This window comes from Rhinolophus sinicus, linkage group LG10 (genome assembly GCF_036562045.2).
Source record: "Rhinolophus sinicus isolate RSC01 linkage group LG10, ASM3656204v1, whole genome shotgun sequence".
NCBI lineage: Eukaryota > Metazoa > Chordata > Mammalia > Chiroptera > Rhinolophidae > Rhinolophus > Rhinolophus sinicus.
The window spans coordinates 72,126,092-72,145,631 of NC_133759.1; the positions used below are offsets into that span (position 1 = coordinate 72,126,092).

The 19,540-nt window shown below is 39.0% G+C and overlaps 1 protein-coding gene and 1 pseudogene across 12 annotated transcripts in view; one reads left to right on the plus strand and one right to left on the minus strand.

Annotated features, from left to right (window-relative positions):
- NSD1 (nuclear receptor binding SET domain protein 1) overlaps positions 1-19,540 on the minus strand; it is a 141,041-nt gene that overhangs the window by 49,583 nt on the left and 71,918 nt on the right. For all 12 annotated transcript variants that reach the window (XM_074313410.1, XM_074313415.1, XM_074313409.1 and 9 more), the window contains one exon: positions 1,982-2,106. In XM_074313410.1, coding sequence (XP_074169511.1) covers positions 1,982-2,106 — 125 coding nt within the window. The remainder of the gene's footprint in view (positions 1-1,981; positions 2,107-19,540) is intronic.
- LOC109434228 (large ribosomal subunit protein uL6) lies at positions 14,848-15,433 on the plus strand (annotated as a pseudogene).

The window sequence follows — 19,540 nt, forward strand, 5'->3', positions numbered from 1 at the left end:
ATTTTCTGTTCATGTCTTCTGCACACAGATTTAGTGCCTTTTCCATCTTAACGCACTTATCATGTACTATGGCTGTAACTTTTGCATGAGGTGCAACAGCAAAACTAACACAAATTTCTTTTTCCATCTTCACAATTCCATGGATAGATTTGTTCTCATTGTAGATCTTAGCAACCTCAGCATACAATTGTTTCTCTTTCCTTATTAAGTTGAGTCCTTTTAACTTTTCACTTACAAGAAGCACTTTAAGGCTTCTCTTTGGCATATCCGAACTGCCAGCATCACTGCTCTTGCATTTTGGAGTCATTATTAAATAAAATGAGGGTGACTCGAACAATAAGCACTGTGATACCATGATAGTCAATCTGGTAACTGAGAGGCGAGTCACATATACAGCGTGGATATGCTGGACAAAAAGGATGCTTCACATCCCAGGAGGGATGGAACAGGACCTGGCATGAGATTTCACCATGCTACTCAGAACAGTGCCCGATTTAAAACTTATGAATTGCTTATTTCTGAAATTTTCTATTTAGTAACTTCTGATCATAGGTAATTGAAACTGCAGAACTGGGGGGACTACTGTATATATTTTACTATAATTTTTTTAAAAAGGGAAAAAAGTGCAGTTGATTGTGATACATAGAAGCTATAAAAATTCATTAAGGCCACAGTGATAATCCAACAAAGAGAAAGAAAGAAAAAAGATTCCCTAATATGTCACTAATTAAAGCAGCTAATAATGAACTCCTAATGTTAAGTTGGTAAATAAATGGGATAGAAGCAGGACTTATTCTGCCTTTCATGTATTTCAGGACAATGAAAGGGTTCAGTTAATGAGCAAGACTGCCAGCTAATAAAAATAAAAGAAATAATAAAAATATGAAAATCTTCATTTTGTAACTCATAATGCAATTCTTGATATAGACAAGGACCTTCAATTGATAATTTAAAAAGCCATCAGGGAAATGGCTGATGGGAAACAGGACATTCTTTTGGAGCCAAAGTAATTACACATGTACTGCTTCTTGATCAAAAGGGGCAAAACAGCTTAAAAGAGAAGAATCAGTCAGTCATGGCTGTAAACAATTGGATGTTAAATAAATGCCTTCTGATGTCATGCAGTATCACTTAGGATGTAATCTAGCTAAAAACGTTCAACTTGGCTCTATCAAATTGTTACTTATAACTTCCACGTTAACAGGGGGAACATGGAGGATAAAAAAACAAGCTTAGTGACACCTATTAGGAAGCATTCACACACACTGAGGTTAAAGAGCGGATAATTCAAATGTGTCACTCACATTGCTTAGATAGATGGGCTAATGAAAAAAGGGGACTTGCCTGGATTTAAAGAGATTTATGAAATATAACAACCAGAATACAATGTTAAGTCCTAGACTGGATGCTGATTTGGATAAACCAAATGTAAAGGTTAGGGGACAAACTGGGGAAATCTGAATATGGATTTGTTATTAGATAAATTGATGTTATTACATATAATGTTAAAATCAGTTATAAGGGAAAATGTTCTATTTTTAGAGGTGTATATTATTTAGAGGTGATGGGTCAAAATGTCTAATTTACTTAAAAATACTTCAATTTAAAGAAACTAAATTTTAAAATAAAGCAAATAAGATATAACATTTATTTAAAAATTAGGATCACACTACATATTTTTATGTCCTGTTTTTTTACTAAACATTTTACCATAATGTTCCTAAATCATTAAATACACTTTGAAAGCAAAGGGGGAAACACACACACACGCACACACACACCAGTACAAAGACTCATTTGTACAGTTCCTGTATAACTAGTATATGATAAGTAGAATGCCAGAAGCTGGAGGCAAAAAACTGAAAACATTAGATCCCAGTTAAAAAAATTATTGTCCCATGAATACAAAATATGATATTGAAGGCAAAATTGCAGCATCTTAAAAGGGCTAATGAAAGATTGTTCAAATGTTGGAACATACCTTGTGTACCTGTTCCTGTACCTTCTTTTGTTTTTTCTTAGGAGCAAATATCTGATCATATTCTTCAGTATATTCCAGAAGCCACTTGCTTGGCTTCCTAAGGCGTTTCTTCTCTGACCGCACAGCTAAAAGAGCAGAAACACGTTCAATATTAACTAAAAGGTTAGAGGAAAACCCATTATTTTCATGCAGCCATCTCTGCACTCCCAAAAGTACAGAAATGGGAAACTCGCAAAAACAGTCTGGCTTAAGTCCCAAGAGAATAAAAATGATTTGCTATGGTTTATCACATGCAAAAATTGGGAGGGAAGGGGGAGACTTTTGTCGATCTCTCTCTCTCTCTACACACACACACACACACACACACACACACACACACACACACACACCCCCATCCAATCTTACAGAAAAGATTAAATTGAAACTAATGTCCTACAGTAACAGATATAACTAACATTACGAAATAGATTATACATCAGGTAAATTAATAAAATACACCATGAATTATTTTAAATAACATCTCTGGATTATTCAGAATATTGGACAGATATTCAGCGAGAATATTTACCTAATTAGTATTACCACATGGATTTCAAAAGCACTTTACACACACTTCCTATCACAGTGAGTTTCACATTAGAAAACAAATATTTCAAAACAAAAATCATCAAAAATATATAATTAATTACATATCTACCATTACCTCAATGTTGTAAAAAAATGTATACAATGTATGTCAAAGACAGAAAATAAGATAAAAATATAGAATTTTGGGTACCTGCTTAAAAAAAAGACTCATTTTGTGGTCAAAATATCAAAGTATCATACCATTTTCTCTTTAAATTAATGGTGAAACTAGTATCTATTATAATTTCCCTATAAAACTTTAATTTACTTAACACGCTATAGTAATTTTACTATATATACTATAAACTCTTTGGGAGCAGAAGGTAATGCCTAAAGAATGCAGGATAAAGTCGACATAAGAAGCAAGAGGCATTTCATGATATAATGATTTCAAGGTAAGCTATTCCTGCCTCAGCTGAATGTGGCAATGCGGACATTCTCTCAATAAAAGGAACCCAAAAGTTGAGGCCAAAAAGAAAAGGTCACAGGCAAGCTTGGCAAAAGCACCTACTCCTTAGACAGCAGATATGGAAACAAGGCATAAAACTGTCACTGAGACAAAATGTGGAAATGATTTCTTTACATTAATCCGAAATGCTGTAATTTCAGAGTAGCAAATATTAGTAATATGCCATTTCATTTATTTAAAGTTAGTATAAAAGGAGTTGAAAATTTACGTCCACACAAAAACCTGCACATGGATTCTTTTTCTCCCCCGTTTCTTTTGCCTCCCCCACACACACTCTGGTTAAAGCCCTTGTTTCTCAATGTAGTTGTGTAGGACACAGCTCCCTGGCCCATGATGATATTATGAGGCTTGCGCTCCCCCTGGGTTGAGGCAGGTGGTCACCAGTCATCGGTCGGCCGCTCACAACAGCTTTTGCCGGCTGCCGGCCACTCACGCAGCCCAGCTCCAGGGAGAGCTGTTGTTCACAACCTTAGCTGTAGAGGGTGCAGCTCACTGGCCCAGGTGGGAATCAAACTGGCAACCTTGGCATAGGAGCACAGCGCTCCAACCACCTGAGTCACCGGGCCAGCCCCACCTGGATTCTTCTAGCAGCTTTATTCTTAATTGTCAACAATCAAGAGGTAAGTAAATGGATAAATAAACTGGTATATCCAGACAATGGAATATGACTTAGTACTAAAAAGAAGTGAGCCATGAAAAGGCATGGAAGAAACTTAAGTGCATTTTACCAAGTGGAAAAAGCCAAGCTGAAAAGGCTACATACTATATGATTCCAACTATATGACATTCTGGAAAAGGCAAAACTATGGAGACTGTAGAAAGTGGTTGCCAGGGGATTAGGGGAGGAGCAGGAGGGAGACAGGGATGAAGAGCAGAGCACAGAGGATTTTTAGGGTAGTGAAAATACTCTGTTCAGCATAATGATAGATATGTGTTATGATGTATTTGTCAAACCCATAGAATGTAGGACACTAAGAATGAACTCTAATGTAAACTGTGGACTTTGAGTGACTATGATATGTCAGTATAGGTTCATCAATGGAAACAAATGTACCCCTCTGGCGGTGTATATTGATAATGGGGGAGGCTATATGTGTGTGTGGATGGGAGGAGGGGGATATAGAAGTTTCTGTACCTTTCCCTCAATTTTGCTGTGAACCTAAAACTGCTCTAAAAAAACAAATGAAGTCTTCATAAAAAATAAAAAGTTAATGGTAAAGGCAAAAATAGTTATCAAAATTGTATACCTACAGAGCTCCCAATGTAATGATGGGGCTAGTTAAACCTTGCAACCACTAGAATTTTCCTACTTCTCAGTTAGACCTGTGACTCAAATTGGAGAATTTTTCCCAAGCAAGTATTTCAAAAGAAGTTAAAACCACAAGCCAAGCAATTACTTAAAATGTTCCCCTCAAATAATTATGTCTGAAAAAATCTCTCTTGGAGACAAGAAATAACCAAAACACATCTTAGAATAAATATATGCATCTGTACCTATGACAACTGATATAATTACCATCAAACCTTACGTTCTGAGGCAAACAGATTATGTCTTTAATATGGTTCCATTAAATATGGCATCCAAGTTTTCAAATATCAATAGCAATTTTAAACAGAAATAATATTAAAGAAATGATAGTGAATAACGGGGTTTACTATATGCAAGTCACTGTTCAGCCATAAAACATTCATGAGTCTCTAACCCTCACTTTAACCTGTAAGGGAGGTGATAATATCCCCAATTTATAAAAACGTAACTGAAGCTCAAAGAGCAAAACTACTTGCCCAAGCCCATTCAAGTTAGTCCATTATGTAAGTGGCAAAGCCATGATCCCAACCAAAATCTGTCCAAACGCCAAAAACACTGGGTTCTTTTTTACTAAAACAGGCCCCTATGCTGTCACATCATATCCCTCATCCGTCCTCCATCACTACCTCTCCCACACTAATTGGATCTCAAGTCCCAGACAGGTTATGTTCTCTTCTTTGTCTTTTTATCAGGTTCCAAGGGCTAATTAATCATTCTTCCCTTTCCTCTTGAAGCTGCTGTCCCCTATGCTATCTTTGGATTCACTTCTCTCACAGAATAACTTCTCAGAATAAGCTGTAATACTCCAGTTCTCTATTTCTTTGATATCTATGTGAAAACCAACAAACAGCACAAAAGATTGGAAATTAATGTGAGCAACTTTGTATCTGACACACCCATTAGATTCCCATGAAAGTGCATGCTTGTTCCTCACCAAAATTTTATACAACAATCCTTTAAAATGTTAGGGCTTGGTAAACTACTAATAGGGACTGTTTTTGAGTGACTAAAGGTTTATTGTAATATAGCCACATTCATTTTTTTTTACAAATAGTCTATGGCTGCTTTTGTGCCAGAAAGGCAGAGTTGAGAGTAACAGAGACAGTATGGCTCACAAAGCCTAAAATATTCACTATCTGTCCTTTTAGGAAAAATTTACCAATTTCCCCTTTAAATGAACAACAGAATAACACACTGTAAATGTAAACAGCCTGGTCACAATTGAATGACTTAACACCAAGATGCTTCCTGGTGGTTCCTGGGCTCCCGTTTCTTCCCCTTCTCAACTACACCTGCCACAACACCCTCCTGCCCTGCCTAAGTTCTCACCTAAACTAGGTAGTTTACCAAGTCAAACCACTTCTAAGTTGAAAGGGCCTAGAGAACTCACCTAAGCCAAGCACTCTTCAAATGGGCAAACTAAGGCCAAAATGAAGTCATTTGCCAAGCTAAAGAGTATCAGGAACAAGGGAGGAATATGACCTTTTGGATAATGGAGGGAAATATTAAAACCAAGAAAATCACAAAAGCCAATGGAAAGAGGAGTAAATCATGTAAGCCTCATACATGCTAATCAGTACATACGAACCAGCAGGAGCCAAAGCACACCACCACCAGGTTTCCTGTCAAATACACATCAAATCCTAGCCCAGAGCCAAGACCTACTGTGAAGAATGGAGATAAACTGTACATACAGGACAAGTCTAACAATAGCTTTAGACTACAGAGTGTACACATATCAGCTAAAATTATAAAATAGCCAAAAAGTTGAATTGACCCCAAATGTTTGCCAACTGATGAATGGATAAATAAAATGTGGTATATCCATACAATGAAATACAACTCAACAATTAAAAAGGACAAAATACTGACATATACTACAATATGAATAAACCATACAAAAAATGCTAAATAAAAAAAGCAAGACACAAAAGATAACAAATTACATGATTCCAATATCCAGGGGGAAAAAAATCTAGAAAGGATAGAACAGGGTATGAACAAGGAGTATGAACAGGGACTAACTGTAAATGAGACAGAGGGATCTTACTGTGTGGTATAAATGTTCGAAACTGATTTATGGGGATGGTTAAACAACTCAGTAAATTCACCAAAATTCATTCACTTGTACACTTAAGAATGTGTGGATTTTATGGTATGCAATTTGTATCTTGACTACAGTTGTTTAATAAAAAAAGTCAAAGTCCCTTTAAGATTGAATTATAAAGTTTCTCCTTTTCATCAAAACAGTGAATTTTCCCAGAGAAGTAGAGTAATAACAGCAACATCACTTCTTCCATATAGATTATGAGTCCCTTTCCTTGTCATACCTCTACTTCCCTGGTTCTGGAACCTCAGAGGCAAAGAGTTTAAGGGGGAAACAAAGCAAAATGCTGAACAACTATTCATAATAATGGCAAGTATTCAGCCCAAACCTCCTATTGAAAACAAATAAAAATGCTGTATAAAATATTTTTAAAACTATCTTAAAAGAAGCAAAGCACTGACAAGACTGTAAAGAACTGCAAATCAAAAACGAATACCAAGTGACAACCAAGGGATATAAATATAGCGCTGAAATTGACTTTGTCCTGAAGACTTTTTGACAATCCTGTTACAGCAAAAGGGGCAGAAATTTGAAGGAGACTAAACTAGGGACCCAAAGGGCTCTATCCCCAGAGTTACAGTGAAGCAGAAGTACTCCATGTCCCAGCCTCCAGGAGACAACAGGAAAGGTGCCTTGACACAGAGTAGAAGAGGAGCAGAAGGGAGAACAAGTATTTGAGAAGTTGTGATTGGTCCTCCTATGGATTTGCAGTCTGGTAGGCTAGGAAAATTCAAGCTCTTGTAAGAAAATCAATCGAGAGTTGCAGACTTACGGTCAAGATGGTCGAGTAGGTAGGTACACGCTGTGCTGACTTCCTCCTACATCCACATCAAAATTACAGCTAAAGTATCGAAGAACCACCCTTGAGAACCCCTTGAAGACTCTCTGAACAGAACTCATATAGCTAAAGATACAAAGAGGAAGCCATGTCGAGACTGGTAGGAGAGGCAGAGGTGAAAAACAGGCTGGCACACCCACGTGTAGCAGTTTGGGAAGGATATCTCAGCTGAGGTCCCCACAGAGGAGCGTGAGATTTCAGACCCATATGGGGTTTCCCCAGCCGGAACACCAGTGCCAGGAAGATGAGCCCCCACAACATCTGGCTGTGAAAAACAGCAGGGATTCTGTCCAGGTGAGATGGAGGGCTGCTGCACTCAGGTGTTCTCTTGAAGGGCCTGAACAGAGACTCACTCACTCACTCACTCACTCAAAGATACTTGCCCGGAGCTCCAGAGAAGGGACAGCAGCTCGAAAAGCACTATGGACATACGGGGAGAAATTTAATTGTCTGGTTTTAGAGTAAAGGCTGGAGGGGCAGCTCTCTTCTGGACTAGTGCCAGCAGGCACCACTCAGTGTTCCTTTGTTGAGCCCTCCCCCCCACACAGCCAGCCAGTACTGGCAGGTGCCACATCTGAGTCTCCATTAACCTGGTGAACATTGCTCTCACCCCATCCTGGTGATTCTGAGACCTCATCCCACCCAACTCGTGTACTGGCCAAACCTCTTTCAGCAGTTGTTTCTCACAAGCCCTCGGCTTCTGCCCGTGCTGCAGACTTCCCAAAAAATCCCTCAAAGGGCTGCAAATACCAAACAAGCAGCATCTGGGCTCTGTACCACTTGCTAAGTGGCCCCATGCCTGGGGCTAGTGGCAGTTGGCCTCAGTTCACAGCTTAACCTCTCCCAGGCTCCTCAAGCACAGCACAGGCAACTACCAACTGCAGATCATTTTCTAGCTCTTAGATGGCCCCGGCCGGACACAAGCAGCAACTGAATTTTGCCTTCACCAAAGCGCCTTCCTAGAGGTCCCAGGATCAACACTCCTGGTAGCCAACTTCTGACCACACTAGAGCATCACGCAATTAGTGCTGCAAATGACACACTCAAAGCCCTGGTAAAACAAATCCCACTCTGTAGGGTCAGCCCATGTACAACAACTTGTCGACTGTAGTCAGAGCCAGTTCTCACAGCCAGTCAGTCTGAGTGTCAATCCCACCCACTGATGTGCTAACAACAATCAAGTCTCAACTATAACAGAAGAGCAGACACAACCCACACAAAGATACCCCTGGAGCACATGGCCCCAGTGAACAGGAAGAGTAAGCCAATGGGCCCCACAGCACACCTACTACATAAGGCCACTGTACCAAGACCGGGGGACAGCAGCTCTACTTAATACATAGAAACAAATACAGGGAAACAGCCAAAATGAGGGGACAAAGAAACATATCCCAAATGGAAGAGCAGGACAAAGCCCCAGGAAAAGAACTAAACAAAATGGTGGCAAGCATCTGCCAGATGCACAGTTCAAAACACTGGTTATAAGGATGTTCAATGAACTTAGGGGAAAAATAGATGAACTAAGTGAGAACTTCAACAAAGTGACAGGAAACATAAAAACAGAGATAGAAAATATATATTTTTTAAAAACAGAAATGAAGAATATATTAGATGGAATCAACAACAGATTAGATGAAGCAGTGATTGGGAAGACTTGGTAGCAGAAAACAGAAATAGCAAATTTCCTAACTGAAATAGCAAACAGAAAAAAATTTTAAAAATGAGGATATTTTCAGGGACCTCTGGGACAACATTTACATCATTGCGGTACCAGAAGGAGAACAAAGAGAGCAAGGGATTGAGAACCTATTTGAAGAAATAATGACGGACAACCTCCCTAACCTGGTGAAGGAAATAGACATACAAGTTCAGGAAATGCAGAGTCCCAAAACAAGATGAGCCCCAAGTGGCCCACACCAAGACACATCATAATTAAAATGCCCAAGACAAAGATAGAATCTTAAAAGCAGTGAGAAAAGCAGTTAGTTACCTACAAGGGAGCTCCCATAAGACTGTCAGCTGATTTCTCAACAGAAAGTTTGCAGGCTAGAAGGATTGGCAGAAAATACTCTAAGTGATGAAAAGCAAGGACCTACAACCAAAATTACCCAGCAAGGCTATCATTTGGAATCAAATGAAAGATAAAGACCTTCCCAGACAAGAAAAAGCTGAAGAAATTCGTTGCCACCAAACCAGTATTACAAGAAATGTTAAAGGCAACAAACAAGTGTTGGCGAGGAAGTGGAGAAAAGGGAACCCTCGGGCACTGTTGGTGGGATTGCAAACTGGTGCAGCCATTATGGAAAACAATATGGAGGAGGCTCCTCAAAAAATTTAAAAAATAGAACTACTTTATGACCCAGCAATTCCATTCCTGGGTATTTATCCAAAGAAATCCAAAACACTAATTCGAAAAAAATATATGCACCCCCTATATTTATTGTAGTGCTGTTCACAATAGCCAAGATATGCAAACAACTGAGAAGACCATCAATAGATGATCAGATAAAGAAACTGTGGTACATTTACTCAGCCATAAAAAGAATGAAATCTTACCATTTGCTACGACATGGATAGACCCAGAGAATATTGTGCTAAGTGAAATAAGTCAGACTGAGAAAGACAAATACCATATGATCTCACTTATATGTGGAATCTAAAGAACAGAAAAAATGAGCACACGAAACAGAAATAGACGCAAAGATACAGAGAAAAAACTGATGGGTGCTAGACTGGGGGGGTGGGGGTGAGTATGGAGGAGAAGATGAAAAGATCAGAAAGTACAAATTGGTAGTCACAATACAGTCACGGTGATATGAAATACAGTATGGGGAATATAATCAATAATGTTGTAAAGGTTATGTAGGGTGCCAGATGGTTACTGGACTTATCAGGGGGATAACTTAATAGACTGTGCGGATGCCTGACCAGTGTGCTGTACACCTGAAGCTGAAGTAAAATAATATTGAATGTCAACTATAATTAAACACACACACACATACACACACACACACACACACACACACACAGTGACAAAAAACGTAAACACATTTTAAGAAACGAAAAAACTGTATTAAAATTGTAATAGTCAATATATACCAATAACAAAAGATGAATACAAGTCATGTTTGACTCCTGCAATTACAAGAGGTGCTCAAAGTGGTTACCATCAGGATCCAGACACTTCTGATTACGGCGAACTACTGCTTGAGCAACGTTGACCAAAGTGTCCACTTGTATACATTTTTTGAGCACCCCATGTATGTACGCATGTGCATATGTATGTGTTTGTTTGTGTGTGTGTGTACACACATACGATGTAAAGTACAGCATAGGAAATATAGTCAATAGTATTGTAACAGATATAACGATGTCAGAAGGGTAGTAGATTGGGAGGGGGTTATGACTTTGTAAGGGGTATAAATTATCTAACTAGTACATTGCTTTGTACACCTGAAACTAATTTTTAAAAAAAGAAATGTTCAAGGGACTTTTTTAAAAAGAAAAAGATTAAAATATGAATTAGAAAATATCACAAAGAAAAAATTTCTCACTAACAAAGGAAAACACATAATAAAGGCAGTGTTGAATCAACCAACACTAAAACTAGTACAAAGGCTAAAAAGCAAAAGTAGGAAGAGCATGTGTAATTACAACAGTAAATTAAGGGATACACAAACACACACAAGTAAAAAATAATAACAAAAATATAAATGTGGCAAGGGTTGATTTAAAGTAGTAGTGATTCTAGAATGTGTTTGAACTTAAGCGACCATCAACTTAAAACAGACTGCTATAAACATAGCTTGGTATATAGGAAGCAGATGGTAACCACAAACCAAAAATCTACGAGAGAAATACAAGAAATAAAGAGACAAGAATCCAAACACAACACTACAGAAAGTCATAAACATATACGAGAAGAGCAAGAGAATAAGGAAGAAAACAAGAGAAATCCTACAAAAACAATAGGAAAACAATAAAATGAGAACAACCACATACCTATCTATAATTACTTTAAATATAAATGAATTAAATGTTCCAATCAAAACATGAATGGATAAAAATGTGGTACATATACACAACGGAATACTATTTGGCCATAAAAAAGAATGAAATCTTACCATTTGTGACAACATGGATGGACTTAAAGGGTATTATGCTAAGTGAAATAAGTCAGAAAAAGACAAATACCATATGATTTCACTCATATGTGGAATCTAAAAAACAAAATAAACAAACGAAACAGAAAAATTCACAGACACAGAGAACTGATGGTTGGCAGATGGGAGAGGGGTTTGAGGGTTGGGTGGAAAGGGGGAAAAGGATTAAGAAGGACAAATTGGAAATTACAAAATAGTCACAGGGATGTAAGTTATACCTTGGGAATATAGTTAATATTATTTTTATAACAATGTATGGTAGTGGGTACAAGACTTATTGGGCAGATCACCTCCTAAGTTATATAAATATCTGACTACTATGCTGTACATTTGACATTAATATAATATTGCCAACTGTAATTAAGAAATAAAAAAGTTTTTAAGAAAAAACAATCTGTCATTCGTACATGTTAACAGAATAAAAAATAAAAAGGAATGATCATCTCAACAGATACAGAAAAAATATCTGACAAACTAAAGAAACTAGGTATAGAAGGAAACTTTCTCAACCTGAAAGGCGATCTAAATCATAGTTTATGGTAAAAAACTGGATGCTTTCCCCTTAAGATCAGGAACAAGACAACAATGTCTGTTCACCCCATTTATCCTCAACACTGCACTGCAGGCTACAGCTAGAGTAATAAGGCAAGAAAAAGAAATAAAAGGTATCCAGATTGGAAAGGATGAAGTAAAACTACCTGTATTAGCTGATGACATAATCATGTATGTAGAAAATCCTAAGGAATTCACAATAAAATGAATAGAGGTAAAAAATGAGTTCAGAAAGGTTGCAACATACAAGACCAATATACAAAAATCAATTACATTTCTATATACTTGTGTTGAGTAATCCACAAATGAAATTAAGAAAAGTAACTTCATTTATAATAGTATCAAAACAGAATAAAATATTTAGGAATAAATTGAACAAAAGTAGTACAAGACTTGTTCAATGACAACTACAAAACATTGTTGAAAGGGATAGAAGACAGTCTAAATTTATGGAAAGCCACCCCTTTTTCAGTTTGGAAAACTTGATATTGTTACAATGGCAACACTGCCCAAACTGACCCGCAGATTCAGCAAAATCCATACCAAAATTCCAGCTGTCTTTTTGCAGAAAATTAATATAACAATGCTGTAAAAAATCCAGAGGAGCCAAAATGATCTTGGGGGAAAAAAGTTGAAGGATGCATTCTGTCCAATTTCAAATTTATAACAATTAATTACTACAAAGATAGGGTAATTAGGACTTTGTGGTACTGGTATAAAGATAGACACATGTATCAATAGAAAGGAAGGGAGGGCCTAGAAATCAACCACCACATTGATGGTTCAATTTTTAACTAGGGTGTCAAGACCATTCAGTGGGAAAAGAATACCCTTTTCCACAAATGGCACTGAGACAACGATCAGGCAATGGTTACACTTAGATATGAAACCAATCAAAGAAATAACAGACAAATTAGACTTCATCAAGATTACAAACATTTGTGCTTCAAAATACACAATCAAGAATGTAAAAGGAAAAACCCACAAAACTAAGAAAATACTCACAAATCATATCTAATAAAGGACTTTTATCTAGAGGATGTAAAAAAATCTTAATATTCAATAATTAAAATGGAAACAATCCAAATGTCTATCAATTGATAAAATATTTTTTCGTACAACAGAATATTATTTGGCATTATAACATGACATGCAGCAAAAGTGACAAAAGCAAGATGGCAGAATAGGAAGTCCTCACACTATTTCCTTCACAGAGACTCCAAATTAACAATATGCTCATCAAAATACCTTTATGAGCACTCTAGAAACCAGTTAAGAACTTGCAGTACCCCAGGCGAGTGCAAAGTCAACAATAGCAGCACTGAAATGGGTTTAAGAGCCAATTCACTTTTTCTGAAATTGCCACTCCCAAAGCAAGCACAACAGAGCTCCCTCCCCTTCATGGATCCAAGGAGAGAGGAGGGAGGTGGCACACGTGTCCAACATTCCAGGTTTTCAAGAGACAGTTTCTGTCTAAACTGATCAGAAGCACTAAAGGAACCCGCATAGTTTGGAATCCTGGGGGCCCGCTAAAAACAAGGGGGAGAGTGGGTAACACGCTGTGAAATCAGAGGGCCTGCAATTAGGCCGACAGAGGCCAGCATGGCTTAGTAAGATCAGAGACCATTGAATTCACGGCTTCTCTCTACAACGGAAGGGGAAAGAGTGGAGCAAGCATTTGGCAATCCAGATTTTTGGAGAATTGCCCAAGGGGCTAGTATCTGTCTCATCTGCTTCTGGGAACTGATGGGAGGCCAGCATGCTTTGGATCCACGGATAATGAGAGAGTGGGGACCTCGTTCCAGTAGCACCAGTGAACCTGCAGCACTGCAGAAAGACACTAGAGGGAGCAAGAGATTACAAGTCCTTGAAAAAGAAATGGGCAAACCTCTTCAATTAGGGAGTTATACACAGATGCCCAGAGAGGCCCATCCTCCAAAAGGTTCCCAGAATCTCTAGCAGACACGACTGGTTGAGTCTTCCCCTATATGAAGCCAGTTCATAAAGACTGGGAGAAGTGGTTGTTTATTCAAATGCATAAAACTCAGCCCTCCTCCCCCCAAGAAAGATCACAAAGTACAAGAAGAAACAGGAAAACATGGCCCAAAGAATCAAACTAAACTCCTAGAAACCAACCACAAAGTAACAGAGATCAATGAATTATCAGACAAAGAATTCAAGTAATTGTCTTAAAAAAGCTCAGTGACCTACAAGAGAACACAGATAAGTAAAAGAAACCAGAAAAAAGTAATATGAACAAATTAAAATATCAACAAAGAGTTAGTAACTATAAATAAGAACCAAACAGAAATTCTGGAGCTAAAGAATACAGTACCTGAACTGAAAAACTCACTAGAGATTCAACAGCAGACTTAAGCATAGAATGGAATCAGCAAACTCTAAGACAGGTCATTTGAAATTATCAAGTCAGATTAGCAAAAATTAAAGAGTGAAGAAAAGTGAAGCATAAGAACTTACAGACACCATCAAGTGTAATACACACATTACGGGAGTTCCAAAAGGGGAAGCGACATAGAAAGGGATAGGGAGCTTATCTGAATAAATAATGGCCAATAATCCCCAAATCTGAGGCAGGAAACAGACATTCAAATTTAGAAGCTCAAGATCTCCAACCCAAAGAGACCCACGCTGAAATACACTGTAATCAAACTGTCAAAAGACAAAAAGAAAACCTTAAATGCAGTGAGAAAAGCAACTAGTCAAGGACAAGGGAGCTCACATTAGAGTATGAGCAAGGGAGCTCAGCAGAAACCTCATATGCCAGAAGGGAGTAAAATGATATAATCAAGTTCTTTGCTGCATCTACTACGAGGATGAAGACCAATCTCAGCAACCAGATGGTGGACATTCCAGAAAATGTGGATGTCACTCTGAAGGGGCGCAGTTATTGTGAAGGGCCCCAGAGGCACCCTGCAGAGGGATTTCAATCCCATCAAAGCAGAACTCAGTCTCTTTGGAAAGAAGAGGCTCCTGGTTGACAAATGGTGGGGAAATAGAAAGGAACTGGCTACTGTTCATACTATCTGTAGTCACGGACAGAACTTGATCAAGGATGCTACGTTGGGCTTCTGTTACAAGATGAGGCCTGTGTGTGCTCACTTCCCCATCAACGTCGTTATTCAAGAGAATGGTTCTCTTGTTGAAATCTGAAATTTCCTGGGTGAAAAATATATCTACAGGGTTCAGATGATGTCAGGTATTGATTGTTCAGTAGCTCAAGCCCAGAAAGATGAGTTAATTCTTAAAGGAAATGATATTGAACTTGTATCAAATTCAGCTGCTTTGATTCAACAAGCCACACAGTTAAAAACAAGTATATCAGAAAATTTTGGGATGGTATCTGTTTCTGAACAAGGAACAGTTTAGCAGGCTGATAAAAAAGATCTAAGTAGTCCAGCTATAGAAACATCAAGATGTCGAGTGATTCCTCAGACTTATTTATGATATTTCAAAGATGGAATGGTGGGCTGCGCCCCCTGCAACTAAAGACTGAAAACAGCCATTGGACTTGAAGCTGAGCTGTGCCCTCCACAACTAGATTGAAGGACAACGGCTTGGAGCTGATGGGCCCTGGAGAAACACACTGTCCCCCAATATTCCCCAGTAAAATTTATTTAAAAAAAAAAAAACAAGATGCAACTATAACTTCTCTACAAGATATATCACCTTAGATGTAAAGACACACATAGGCTGAAATTGAAAGGATAAAAAAAGATACACGCAAATCAGAGCAGAGGTGGCCTGATTAGACAAAATAGACCTGAGTTAAAATTATCACATGACAGGGAAACAACCAAGATGGCGCATTGGGTAAACACTGTGCTACCTTCTCTCACAACCGCATCAAAAGCACAACTAATCTACAAAACCACCATTACTGAGAATCGCCTAAAATCAAGCTGAACTGAAGCCTTTCAACCAAGGACACCCACTCCAGACTGGTAGGAAGGGCAGAGACGTGGACCGAGCTGGTCCCACACTTGCATGTGATCATTAAAGATAAGGAGGGTTATTTCGGCTGTGGGAGTCCCCCCTCATCCCCCAAAGGAGTGAGAGGTCCCAGCCCCACCTTAGCCCAGGATTCCAGTGCCGGGAAGAGAAGTCCCCAGAATTGCTTGTTGTGAAAACCAGTGGAGTTGTGACTGAGCGAAACCAAGGACGGCTGTACTCCTAGGCTCTCCTCTTAGAGGGACCGTGCATGGACTTACCCACCAACAGAATCACTCACTCTGAGATCCAGCGCTGGGGCAGCAGCTGGAGAGGTGGCAGGGACACAGTGAGGAACTGAGTTGTCTGTCTTGGGACAGGGGCTGGAGAAGTGGCTTTCTCCTGGGTGGGGGAGCTGGTGGAGGCCACTGATTCTTTGCTGAGCCCTCCCCCTTTCCCATGTGCAGAAGAAGGCAGCTGCCATGTCTGAATCTGCTGTTCATTTGCCACGCCCAGGCAATTCAAGACCTGGTCCTGACCAACTTTCTGGAATACCCAGGCCGCTTCCAGTGGCTTTTTCATGCAGAACGCCTGCTTTGGGTAAAGCTACAGATTTTCCTAGGTTCTCTCAAAGGTTCGTGGAACCCAGACAAGCAGCAACTGGCTTGAGCATGTCCTGTACCTCTGGCTGAGCAGCCCTAAGCTGGCACTAGCAGCAGCAGGCCTTGGTTTGCAGCTTGGTCTCTCAAGGTGCTTTGTAGCACAGCACCGGCGGCAGCCGTCTGCGGATTTCTCTGTGGCTCCTGCCAGGTGGCCATGGTGGTGCACGGGCTGTGGCTGAACTTGACCTACAGTGCATGCCCACTAAGGTGGCCCTGGGGCTGGCGCCTCCAGTGGCCAGCTTAAAAATGAGCTGGAGCATCACCCAGCGGCCTTCAAGTATGACACACCCAAGGGGGCAGATTCGGTAGGCAAGTCCTGTTAAGGGAGATCCTGCTCTGTAGGGTCAGCCCCTGCATAACAACTCTTCCACTGTAGTCAAGGCCAGTCCTCAAAACCAATGAACCCGATGGTCAGTCCCTCACACTGACATGCAATTATCAACCACGGCTCAACTATAAGAGGGCACACACAACACACACAAGGGACACACCTGGAGCACGTGGCTCAGGTGACCAGAAAGACTGCACCACTGAACCCCACAGCACAGCTTCTACATAAGGCCACTCTACTAAGACCAGAAGACATAGCAGCCCTACCTAATAGAGAGACACAAACACAGGAAGACAGCCAAAATGGGGAGACAAAGAAACATGTCCCAAATAAAAGAACAGAACAAAGCTCCAGAAAAAGAATTAAGCAAAATGGAGATAAGCAAACTACCAGATGCAGTGGTCCAAACACCGGTTATAAGAATGCTCAATGACAGCAGGCAGAACTTCAACAGAGAAATAGGAAGCATAAAAATGGAAGATGGAAACCATGAAAAAGAACCAGTCAGAAATAAAGGATATAATAATGGAAATGAAGAATATATTACAGGGAATCAACAGATTAGACGAAGGAGAGGATCCAACCAGCGATGTAGAAGATAAGGCAGCAGAAAACACCCAGCCAGAACAGCAAAAAGAAAAAAGAATCCAAAAAATTGAGGAGCGTTTTAAGGGGCCTCCGGGACACTATCAAGCATACCAACATTTGCATTATAGGGGTACCAGAAGGAGAAGAGAAAGAGCAAGGAATTGAAAACCTATTTGAAGAAATAATGACAGAAAACTTCCCTAATCTGGTAAAGGAAACAAGCCCAGGTAGCACAGAGAGTCCCAAACAAGATAAACCCACAGGTAGCCAACACCAAGACACATCATAATTAAAATGCCAAAGGTTAAAGACAAAGAAAGAAGCTTAAAAGCAGCAAGAGAAAAGCAGTTAAGTTACCTACAAGGGAGCCCCCATAAGACTGGCAGCTGATTTCTCAACAGAAACTTCACAGGCAAGAAGGGAGTGGCAGGAAATATTCCAAGTGATGAAAAGCAATGACATACAACCAAGATTGCTCTACCCTGAAAAGCTATCATTTAGAATTGAAGGACAGATAAGGAGCTTCCCAGACAAGAAAAAGATGAAGGAGCTCATCACCACCAAACCAGTATTACAAGGAATCTCAGAGGGATTCTTTAAGATGGGAGGGGAGTTATAGATAGGTGAAAAGGGAAGGGATTAAGAAGTACAAATTAGTTGTTACACAGTAGTCATGGGGTTGTAGGTTATAGCATAAGGAATATAGTCAATGATATTGTAAAGGTGCCAGATAGGTACTAGATCTATCAGGGTGATAGAGGGGAATAGGGTTGGTGGCAGAATAAAAAAGGTGAAGATATTAAGAAATACAAATTGGTAGTTAATACAGTATGGAGAATATGATCGTCAATGTTGTAAAGATCATGTAAGGTGCCAAATGGGCACTGGATTTATCAGGGGGATCACGTCATAGACTGTGTCCAATGCACTATACACCTGAAGCTGAAGTAGAATAATATCGAATGTCAACTATAACTAAATATGTAGGTTTATATAGACACAGGATGTGGAGTACTACATAGGAAAGATAGTCGATGGTATTGTAACAGCTATGTAAATTGTCAGAAGGGTAGTAGCTTGGGGGGGGGTTGGTTATCACTTTATCAGGGGTTTAAATGTCTATTTCTTTGCTTTGTATACCTGAAACTAATTAAAAAATAAATAAAAATAAACTATCACAAGACAAATTAAGATCATTATATTATGATAAAATGGTCGGTTCACTAGGATAATAAACAATTTTGAACATACTTTAGAAGATAACAATTATAAACATATATACACATAACATTAGAGCACCGAAATATATGAAGCCAACACTGACAGAAGAAACAGACAGTAAAATAATAGTAAAATGCCCAGCTTTCAATAATGAATAGAACTACCAGACAGAAGATTAACATGAAAAGAGAGAACCTGAGCATCACTATAGACCAACTAATATTAACAGACATATATACAATACACATTCTTCCCAAGTGCGCACCAAACATTCTCCAGGATGGATCACATGATAGACCACAAAATTCAAGACTGAAATCATGCCAAGTATCTTTCCAATTACATTAGAATGAAACTATAAATCAATAGTTGGAAAACCGGAAAACTTACAAATATGTAGAACTTAATGCACTCTTGAACAACCAATGGGTTAGAGAAGAAATTTTTTTTTTTAATTTTATTTTATTAAATTTATTGGGGTGACAATTGTTAGTAAAATTACATAGATTTCAGGTGTAAAATTCTGTATTACATCATCTATAAATCCCATTGTGTGTTCATCACCCAGAGTCAGTTCTCCTTCCATCACCATATATTCGATCCCCCTTACCCTCATCTCCCACCCCCACCCCCAGAAGAAATTAATTAAAAAATCAAAAAATATCTTGAGACAAATGAAAATGAAAACATAATCTCAAAAATTACCAGACACAGCAAAAAAAGCACTAAGAGAAAAGTTTATAG